An 11007-nucleotide genomic window follows, 5' to 3' on the forward strand; every position below is an offset into this window, starting at 1 on the left:
ATTCTAGTCTGCAGGATGGGGCAGACAAAAATACAAAGGCAAATAGATAATGCAAGATAAAGATGTTATAGTTTTGTGGGAGGTTTTTTTGGTTGGTTGGTTGGTTGGTTGGGTTTTTTTGTTGTTGTTGTTTTCTTTTTGTTTTGTACTGGAGATTGAAATCAGGGGTGCTTAACCACTCAGCCACATCTCCAGCCGTTTTTATATTTTATTTAGAGACAGGGCCTTTTGAATTGCTTAGGGCCTTGCTAAGATGCTGAGGCTGGCTTTGAACTCAGAGTCCTCCTGCCTCAGCCTCTTGAGCTGTTGGAATTACAGGTGTGTGCCTGGCGAAGATACTGTTTTTGATAAGTCCTGAATGAAGAAAGGAAATCACTCAAGTGAAGATGTGAGGGAAAGTATTCCAGGCAGAGTAGTTCATACAAAGTAGTTCCTACAAAGCCCCTTAGATGGAAGTTATTTAGCATATGTCAGGACAGAAGGAATCTCAGTGGGGCTAAAAAATTATAATCCAAGCAGAGAGGAGGGCAGATACCAGATTATGTAGGGTCATTCTTGTACAGTACATATAAGAAAGGCAGCAGGAGACTATTTAGAGAACCAGACAAGAAATTATAGTAGCATGGATTAGGATGGTAGCACTAGAAAGAGAGGGATTGATAAATTTAGAGAGTCTTTTTAATGACACAGCTAATAGGACTTACTGGTGGATTTGGATGAAGGGGTAAGAAGAAACCCCTCGGTTTTTCACCTGAGCAAATAGTGGTGCTATTTACTGGAATGGAAAAGATTGAAGGAGAATTGTGTTTGCTTAAAATAATGGAAAAGGTGGATGAAATGAAGGTTCTGTTTAAGATGCCTGTTAGAGTCAGGTGAAGGCAAGTAAGTGTTAGGCATGTAAGCTCAAAGCTCCGTGGACAAGTTAGAGAGTCAGCAAATGTACATAAATATGTAAAGGTCTATAGAAGTAGAACTGCATTCTAAAGGATTAAAAAAAGATTAAGATATTAGATTAATATAATTTATCAATCTCTTTTAGGATTTCAAGATTCATATTGTACCTTTTAGTATATGGGCTAGGCAAAACAATGTACTGCTTGTCTCCCCTCATGCTTAGGTATCTATTCTAATTTGTCTCTGTGGCATGGATTCAGAAGAGGGTCCTGTGGTGAAATTCTACTGTCAAAGTAACTGGATTCTTAGGATGCTTTTGTAGTTCTTCATAAGTACAGTATAAAGTTCTAACTTCTTGCTCTCTTTCAATGCCCCACATATTCTGGACCCATTCTACCAATTCAGCAAGTACCCACCATTCCAAATGGACACAACTCCTCACCCCCCATGGTATGCAGTGCTCCTTCTTTTTTCCAAGCTTCTGTTTCCTTTCTGCCTTGTTCTTCCTTAGCCATTTGCTTTAAGGCCCAGAGATGAATTCTAGGCCTTTCAATTCTCTTAACTCTCCTGTAGCATGAACTGGTACTTTTTCAAATTCCATAATCTGTGATATGTACTGCTTATTTTAATACTCAACATCATTACATTGCCTTAAGGTATTACCCACTGTATACATTTTGATTTCTTTTAAAGTGTAAGCTTTTTGAAGGCAAAAGACCTTGTTTATATTTCCTTTGCAACTTTGAATGCTAGCATGTTATCGATTAGATAGTAGATAATTAGTATATTATCTTTCTTTTTAACTATTTGATTGGAACTGTTTTTGCTGTGCTATCTCTAATGATAGGTAATTTTTTTTTCCTCTTTAGGCTTTCCAAGATCTTCCAAACACATTGGATGAAATTGATGCTTTATTAACTGAAGAAAGATCAAGAGCTTCCTGCTTCACAGGACTGAATCCTACAGTATGCCTCTTTCTCTATTCCCATTCTGCAGCCACCACAGTTGCCCCCCTCCACACACACCACACAGTTCCCTTCAGTACTTGCCTCCCACTCTGTACTAGAGCCTTGGTAATAATAAGCTAGACAGCAGGAACAATGTGCTTTAAATGCCAGATTCTGAATCTATTAGAATTTTAAATAGATTCTTCCTAAGGAACACAGTGTTCCGTGCCTTTTCTTTATAAAAAGAATAGTTGGGTTAACTTGAAATACTGTAATGTCTATTTTTTTCAAGGATTTAAAAAATGGCATTTCAGTATGTAATAAGAACATATATTAATTGCATACAAACAGTGCAACACAATTGACGTTTTCAATTAATGTTTTCATTGATGCAAAATTCTACAAAATGTTATCCTTTGGTAGATTTATCTTAAAGGAACATTTTTTTTCTGCCAGGTGGTTGAGGAATACACAAAAAGAGAAGAAGAAATTGAACAGTTAACTGAGGAGCTAAAGGGAAAGAAAGTTGAACTAGATAAATATAGGGAAAACATTTCACAGGTAATTTTGTAAATATTTATTTATTTATTTATTATCATATGCTTATTATTAATGGTTTGGGCATTTAGAATAATAGAAAATGGAATGATATACCCCTTAAAAAAAAAGTGTCTTCCCATAACTAGATTGATATTGATATAAAATTTGTTCTATGTAAAGGTATATATTAGAATATAATAATACTTCTTTTAAATTATGTATTTACATTGCCTTTTTTGTAGGTAAAAGAAAGGTGGCTTAATCCCTTAAAAGAGCTGGTAGAAAAAATTAATGAAAAATTCAGCAATTTTTTTAGTTCCATGCAGTGTGCTGGTGAAGTTGATCTCCATACAGAAAATGAGGTAAAATAGCTTTTGGAATATATTTCTTGGCAATTAATTTTAATTAAGTGCTAAAAGTACATGTAAAATAATTTACTTTAGAATTATTTCTGAAAATTTGGCTTACTAAAAAATTATCCAAAGGAAAAGACCACCTATGGTTAAGGTCATGTTTTTGCGAGTTTTTTTTTTTTTTTTTTTTTTAACCCTGCAAAGGTGGGTGGATGTTTGAGATTAGTGACTAATTCCTTACTAGCTCTGTTTGTGTCCAAATTGAGTAAGGGTTATTCAGCCATGTTGAATAACCACTTTCTAAGTTAGAAGAGTCATAAAATTAGAAAACATTACCAAAATACACTGTATGTCAGAAGTTCCTTTTTGATTAGAATTTTACAAGAACAAAAGTATTTGGAAATGTGCTAATTTTTTGAGCCACACACAGTTCATGTTGATGTGTAAAGAGAGCCTGAATATGTAGCTAAGTGGTAGAGCACGTGCTCAGTATATCAGATGCCCTAGATTCAGTCCCCAGCACCAGAAAAGAAAGAGAGTCAGGTGTGTTGGTGGATACCTGTAATCCCAGGAACTTGGGAGGCTGAGAAAGGAGGATTGCAAGTTCCAGGCTATCCTCAGAAACTTAGTTCCTAAGCAACTTGGTGAACTTTAGCTCACAATAAAAGATAAAAAGGGCTGAGGATGTAGCTCAATTGTAAAGCACTCCTAGGTTTAATCCTAGGTTTAATCCCTACCAAAATAAGTAAATAAATAAATAAAAGAAATGTATATAGATGCTTCAAAATAATTGGGAAACAGAAGTGGGTTAGGTTATAAGTGAAACAATATCGGCCATATATTGATCATAGTTGAAGCTAGTTGCTGGCACATTGAACTTGTTTTAGTGTTCTCTCTAATTTTTGTTAATTGAAGCCAGGCACAGTGGCACTCATGTGTAATCCTAGCTACATAAACCTAAAATTTAAAAAGGTACTGAGCGGGTGGCTGGGGTTGTGGCTCAGGGATAGAGCACTCACCTAGCAAATGTGAGGTGCTGGGTTTGGTTCTCAGCACCACATAAAAATAAATAAAATAAATGTATTTAAAAAAAGGTACTGGGGATGTAGCTTGGTGGTAAAGCTCCCCTGGCTCAACCCCCTAGTACCAAAATAATACTAATTATGAATAATCTGTGTATGTTGAAAACTTCTCCACAATAAAATTTTGATGAGAAGATAGTAAAAAATATCACTTCACAAATTTTCCATTTTAGCATGTATGGATTTTTGTGTTATGTTACATATATAATTATAAAATAAGGTAACTGATTTTTCCCCCCTGAGGAGTTTAAACCCTTAATTCCTTCATCTGTGTAGTTTGAAGCATAAATATAAAATATTATTTTACTTTTTGAGTACCAGATCTAAGATATTAGATCCTATTACAATGATTGTCATCCATACATTCCTTAGGTTTGCTATAATTAAGGGGGATGTATTATAATAACAATAGTAATTTTTAATATGCTTCCTTTGTGTCTGGTACTTTTAAGTTTGTTATCTTATTTAATTCTTTCAACCATCTTGGAAGGCAGATACTTCATCCACTGAATGTAAAATAAACTAAAAACACACATTTACTAAATATCACTTAGCTTTCAAATAACAAGAAATCAAACTATATAGATTTTGACCAGATAAGGCATAAATATATAATCAAGGAAGCACAGTGAAATATATGGGACTTGACCTGTTGTAGAGATCCCATTCTTTAACTCCTAATGCATGATACTGTAACTTCATCACATGCTTTTTCTTCTGGACAGCTTTTCTCTGTTTTATTTTTATTTTTAAAAATTTTTTTGGTACATTGTAGTTGCACATAATGATGGGATTTATTGTTACATATTCATATACACACATAGTATAACAATATAATTTGGTCAGTATCACTTTCCAGAACTTCCCCCTGCCCTCCTCACCTCCCATACCTTAGTCTCCATGAAATCCACTGCTCTTTTATACTGTGTTTTAAATGATGACTGCACTTCTGTAGATGATTATCTGTAGATGATTATTCAGTGCTAGGCTCCTGGATAATGGACATTCTTACCTCTTCTCAGCTTCTTCCTTTGTCTCCCTTCTGTTCTGACCTCTTTAATCATAGTTCTTTAATTGCCTTCTTTATTCAGGTCTTCAGTGAGATGGAAGAAGCTGTAATAGGGCAGAAAGAGTAAAGGATGGATGTTAGAGCCAGAAGCAAAACTATAGTAATCAAAACTGGTAGTCATAAATTATAGAGTTAATAAAATTATTGTGGAAGAAATGCAGCATGTCAGTTAAAAACTTGACATTGAGAATTAGAAGTATTACATGTTTATTATATTGTCATTTATTTATTTTGGTGTGCTTGGCAGAGGGGTGGAGGTGATGGCAAACAGATTAAAAGTGGTATTTCTAAAATTTGACAGTGTAACAGAATCTTTAAGGTTAAAGAGGTTTACTATTGTGACCCACATGACATTTACTCAGTTTCCCCAAACTAGGGCAGTGTGTCAGATTAGAAATATTAAAGGTAAGAGAAATTTAAGAAATAAAGACATAAGTGAAAAGTGGAGGGCATGGTGGGATGGTCCAGCTCTGATGGAGATTGGATCTAACAACCAAATGGAGCCCACCCATTTTATTTAAATGGATAGGAACACCAGTGGGATTCAGAGTTGAAGAACTTCCTGAGGAAAACAGGAAGAAGATGGCAAAGACAACGTGGTTGGGGCTTAGCAGGTTACGCCCACCTCCTCTACTTCCAGGCTGCTGCATTTGAACCTAGGGCTGTCTGAGCCAACAGGCAGAGTCAGCATAATCTGAGCAGTCTTGAATCCATGGGAGTTCTCAGGAGAGTAACACCCCTGCCTTAAGATGGCTCAAACAAATCCATAAATCATTCCCAGCCCCCAACAGTTTTACATTTATGTAAAAGTTCTGTTAGTCTTACACTCTCTAATGTACTCACCACTCATCTCAAACATGTTGTGGTCAATTACATATTGTGATATTTTGGATATAATATAGTATTAAAATTACAACCAGAGAAGTGAAAAATTCTGCTCCATTTGTATACAAGGAATCAAAGAGCATTCTGCTGTCATGTATAACTGATTAGACTATTATTAAAAATGAATCTTACCTATTTCTTTTTGATTTTTTAAAATATGACCACTAGGAAATTTTTAATTGCCTGTTTCTTTATGTCTTTTGGTCAGCAGTATCTTAGACCATACAACACTATTTGTTAAATAGTTAAAAGTGTGTGTGTGTGTGTGTGTGTGTGTGTGAGAGAGAGAGAGAGAGAGAGAGAGAGAGAGAGAGAGAGATACTGGGGATTGAACCCACACATGCTAGGCAAGTGCTCTGTCACTGAGCTACATCCCTAGTCTTAATAGTTAACTTTTAACTAGTGAGTTATGTTTTAAGGTAAATCTGAACCCAAGTGACCTAGAAATGACAAATAACACTGATAAGAGCAGTAAATAAGCTTTAGAGCAAACTCAGTTTGAGCAAAATGTATAGAACATTGAATGTACCTTGTTATATATCTGGCATTTTGCTAAACACTATATGTATATATGTGGCATAATATAAAAATTCCTGCCTAATTTTCTTCTTACCTGAGGGATGGGGAGAACTTTTGGTCCTTTGCAGAGGCATACATAGCTACTTCTCCAGCTGAAAATGGCATGGCACTCCATTGTGTTTTAATTATTTTTACCTATAGTTTAAAAACCCAGCATGCTGAAACTAAAATAGTGCCTTTCCATGACAGGTCTTCTCACTAATTTCTAAAAATTCTTGGGAAAGCCTGCTAAAATTAAAACCGATGGTACAGGACAGGAAAAAATTACTTTTATTTGATATCTTGTCCAATAGAGCCTTCTTAGATGGTAACTGCTTAATATTTTATTTTTAAAATTAATATCACTAGATTTTAAGTTATTTACTCTTTAAACTGATTTATTCCGTCTATTTTCAAACAATAGAATTAAATTGCCCAGGGTCTGAGAGTATAACCAGTTGGTAGAGTGCTTCCCTAACATGCTCAAGGCCCTGGGTTCAATCCCCAGAACCACCAAAAAGAATTAAATTGCCCAGGTAAACTGTCATCTTGCAACTTTTTAAATGTTTTTTAGGAAGACTATGATAAATATGGAATTCGAATTAGAGTCAAATTTCGCAGTAGTACTCAACTGCATGAATTGACTCCTCACCATCAAAGTGGAGGCGAAAGAAGTGTTTCCACCATGTTATACTTGATGGCCCTTCAGGAGCTTAACAGATGTCCATTCAGAGTAGTTGATGAAATCAATCAGGTATAGTGATTATTGTTTTATTTGGATCTGATTATATCCTGTAATGAATATAACTATAACCATTGTTATTGTCATGGTTTAGGGAATGGACCCAATCAACGAACGGAGAGTGTTTGAAATGGTTGTGAACACTGCCTGTAAAGAAAACACATCTCAATACTTCTTTATTACACCAAAGGTAGGTAATAAACAATCTCAAAGTGCGTGTGCATGCAGAAGTCCGCTGTGACTGACTTACTATGTAGTAGATTTTGGCACAATATGTAAATATGAGCAGGAACACTCTCCTCCCAAAAAAGAAATCAAAAATTTATAATATTTACATTCATATAAGGATCAAGTTCCAGTGACATAACCAGAAATCTCATTATTTGAAAAAGAAACATAAGAGGCAAATCTTATGTTTGAGAACTGAACTTTTCTCCCTGCTGTTGGCACTCATTCCTCTTCTAGAAAAGCTCCCCTTTTGGCATTAAAAGATGACTGAAGAATGCAAACACTAGAACTCTCATCCTTTTCATTTTCCCAGAAAATTCTGTCCTATCACATACTTTCCCCGTCTTTATTTACCACTGTTACTCCTCTGGCCCAGAGGAAATCAGAAGTATCCCAACATCTTCTACTCACAGATAAACTTTGATAACAATACAGTTATGACAATTTTCTGTAATCTAGAACTATTGAAATGAGAAATTTTCTTTTGTTACATCTCGTGCTGTAGGAAAATTATAAAAGGGATATACTCAAAGATGTATTTATTAAGGTAATCAGATACTTATTTTTCTTTTTCAACTAAGTAGTCATGAAAAATTTCATTGAAGAGCCCATCCCAAATTCAGATTTTTATTGAGTTTTATCATCTGCTTTTTTCCTGCAGATACTCTGTGGAATAGGCAGATCTGTTAATACTCTAATTCTTACCAAACACCTTGTCCTACAAATAGAACTTTCCTGCACACACTTTTCGGGCTACCAGTACATCACAGTGCTTGACCACAGAAGTTGCATGAGAAGTGTTTGTGGATAAAAGTGAAAGTGTCTATCCTAGGAAAATTATGAAAGACATACTCTTTTCCAGAACCCACCTGGGGAGTCGTATCATCCAGTTGTCCTATGAACTTAAAGGATTCCCTGGTGTTGATTATTTCTTAAGCCGGTATGCTAACTCAGGTAGCAATCACAGTCTGGCAAGGCTTATATTGAGGTATTTGAGAGCTTCCTTCATGTTTTGTTAATATTAGAATAAGCTGATAGATTTGACGGTGAACATGTAAAGTTGGAAAACTATGCTTCTTGGTGTATAGCATTGTGTGACAGTTTGTCTATTTTAATACAGCTCCTGCAAAATCTTCCTTATTCTGAAAAGATGACAGTATTATTTGTCTACAATGGTCCTCATATGCTGGAACCAAACAGATGGAATTTAAAGGCTTTCCAAAGGCGGCGGCGCCGTATTACATTCACTCAACCTTCTCAGTAGAAGCAAAGGGAGGGAACTTGGAAGTTTTTCTGTTAGATTCTGTTTATAAATATGACTCAACTGAATAAAAGTTAGTAGATTTATTAAAACAGAAAGATTGATTATTTTTGGAAACTAACTTTTAAATATACAAATAGGTTAGTGAAATGTATACCACAATGATTTCTTTCTCTGGAACATCATCTGGTAGTAAAAGTTAAGTCTTCAGCCTTGGTTGATCTTCCTTAGTACTCTGTGAGTAACTGGATTCCCATGCTTAAAGGTATTTACTGTTGCATATCTAAGGTACGGTGGAATGGAGGTTATCAACCATAAGTTGTTTTCTTGACACAATAGCCCTGAGCTTTAATTGCAAATTAAATTAATAAGAACTAATTACCTATAAAGTCATCTTAAGATGACTCTAGAATTTTAATTCTAGTTTCTCCCAGTGTTATTTAACTTTTTAAAATTGATATGGAAGTATCTAATGTATAGTAATAATTTATGACAAATCTATTCAGTGCTTTCTATTAAAAAAAGATTACCTTATCTCCACTAGGAAATGGAGTTTTGTGGGCCTTTGAAGTAAGTTTTATGAAACTTGATGCTGTTATGGTTTTTCAAAGGGGGAAAAAAGGCAGTGGGCCTCAAAAATGCTAGTAGAGCTTCTTTGAAATGCCACAAGGTGGCCACTAGATGATGCAAAATGCAGCCAAAAAGATTGACAGAGAATAAAATCAGGTGACAAGGGTTTTTAAAGAATAACCTTGTAAAGTCTGTGGGGGGGGGGGTTGTTTTGTTTTGTTTTTGTTTAAATTTCTAAAAAAAAAAAAGAAAACATTTTTATAATTATTTTTAGCAAGATTTTCTTAAAATTTCATATACTGGTTTCTACAATTTGTATTTGAAATTTCTCAGTGCTGTGTAAGAGTGAGGGAAAAACATTGATTTGTTTAAAACCATAATGTTTTTAGAATTTAAGAGGTCCTTCTTTACGGTGTTGATCTACCCTTTATCTTAGAAAATCTAGTTTAAACTGTTTTCTTCCAGCTTGAAAGAATTAAATGAGAAAAATCATTTGTTTATCTCTGAGAGTTTTGCTAATTAACAGTGCCAAACAAATCCTATTCTTTTAAAAAAAGTAAATCTTGTAAGAAAATGGACTGGTCCAAGAACACATCTTTGAGTAGTGAATTGGATCTGTTCTGGTAAACCTGACAAAATTTTATTTTATTTTATTTTATTTTGACTTGCTAGGCTGAATAAATTGAAGAATGGCATTCAGTTTGGGTTTTGTATATTCTTAAATAGCCACTGACATTTATATTCTTATTAAGTAAAAAAATAATGAGCTGAGTTTATGTCCTTTTCCTTAGACATTTTCTCTTTTAAAACATATTTTTTCTTTATAAATGTTTTAAAAGAGCCCTCCCCTCCTAAGGAAACTAAACCTAGTGCATGTCATATGAAAATATTTCAAAATGACATTTTTACTAGTATGAACAAGTCATATGAACATTGAGAAACTTGGTAACATATTAGTAAATGGACATTACCAACTGTATTCTGTTGTTACTTTGTTTCCTACTATAATATCTTTATTAATATGTTCTTGGTGTAGTTCGTTTTTTGATAGTTATTACAGTCATCTTGTTTCTACAAAATGAACCTTATTGTGCTTGAAGATTAAGCATATTTGAAAATAAAATTTTAATTTACATATGCTAACAGTTACTTATACCTTGTTTATAAGAATTATATTTCTCTACTAGACAAAGTAATATTTGGTTTTACATTGAATTTTGAGCTCCAAAGGATAAATTATGTATCATTTTAACACATTAGAGAATAGTAAGTCTAGAGCAATATAGTTTCAACCACTTAAACCGTCATGTTTTCTACAAATGTTGATTTTTAATTAACATTCAAATTGTAAGAACTTAAAGTAAAAGCCTGATTTCATGAAAAAAATGATATTGAAAGCTTTAAGGTGACAAGCATTTTTGATTACTAAATTTTCATTGATTTGCCCAAGGAGAGTCTCTCTTAAGATTTTCTATATTGAAAGTAAGAAGAAAGATTTCTTGCTGCTTTCTGATTGTCTTTTGGACGTATGCCTATCTTTGCAATATAAACCTTTAGTATGTGAAAAATGTAATTTTGTCTTGCAATTGTATGTGTACATGTCTGTAATTGATAAAACCTCCGTTGGAAATGCTAATTTGTTGGTAATAAATACATATTTTCATATTCTTTGGGTGTGTTTTTAAAACAAGAACTTGTTGATTCTTTGAACCTTCTGAGGAGTCACTTGGTTTTCATATTTTCTGAAAAACAAATCTCTTAAGCCCCCACCATTTTTAAAACAGGATTCAGCAGTCTATTAGTATTCAAAAGGATAAAAATGTAGTCTCTTGTCTGCCTTCAATTACATTACATTCTAATAGAATTAATAAACATGCA

At 34.0% G+C, this 11007-nt stretch overlaps 1 protein-coding gene across 1 annotated transcript in view; it reads left to right on the forward strand.

Moving 5' to 3' along the window:
- The window catches only part of Smc5 (structural maintenance of chromosomes 5), an 84939-nt gene extending 74170 nt beyond the window's left edge, over window positions 1–10769 (forward strand). The window contains exons 19-25 of the mRNA XM_076846048.2: window positions 1300–1344; window positions 1764–1859; window positions 2298–2402; window positions 2624–2743; window positions 6903–7082; window positions 7165–7260; window positions 8419–10769. Of these exons, the coding sequence (XP_076702163.1) occupies window positions 1300–1344; window positions 1764–1859; window positions 2298–2402; window positions 2624–2743; window positions 6903–7082; window positions 7165–7260; window positions 8419–8562 (786 nt within the window). The 3' untranslated portion in view covers window positions 8563–10769. The remainder of the gene's footprint in view (window positions 1–1299; window positions 1345–1763; window positions 1860–2297; window positions 2403–2623; window positions 2744–6902; window positions 7083–7164; window positions 7261–8418) is intronic.
- The last annotated feature ends 238 nt before the right edge of the window (window positions 10770–11007 follow it).

The sequence above is a fragment of the Callospermophilus lateralis genome, chromosome 2 (genome assembly GCF_048772815.1).
Source record: "Callospermophilus lateralis isolate mCalLat2 chromosome 2, mCalLat2.hap1, whole genome shotgun sequence".
Taxonomy (NCBI): Eukaryota; Metazoa; Chordata; class Mammalia; order Rodentia; family Sciuridae; genus Callospermophilus; species Callospermophilus lateralis.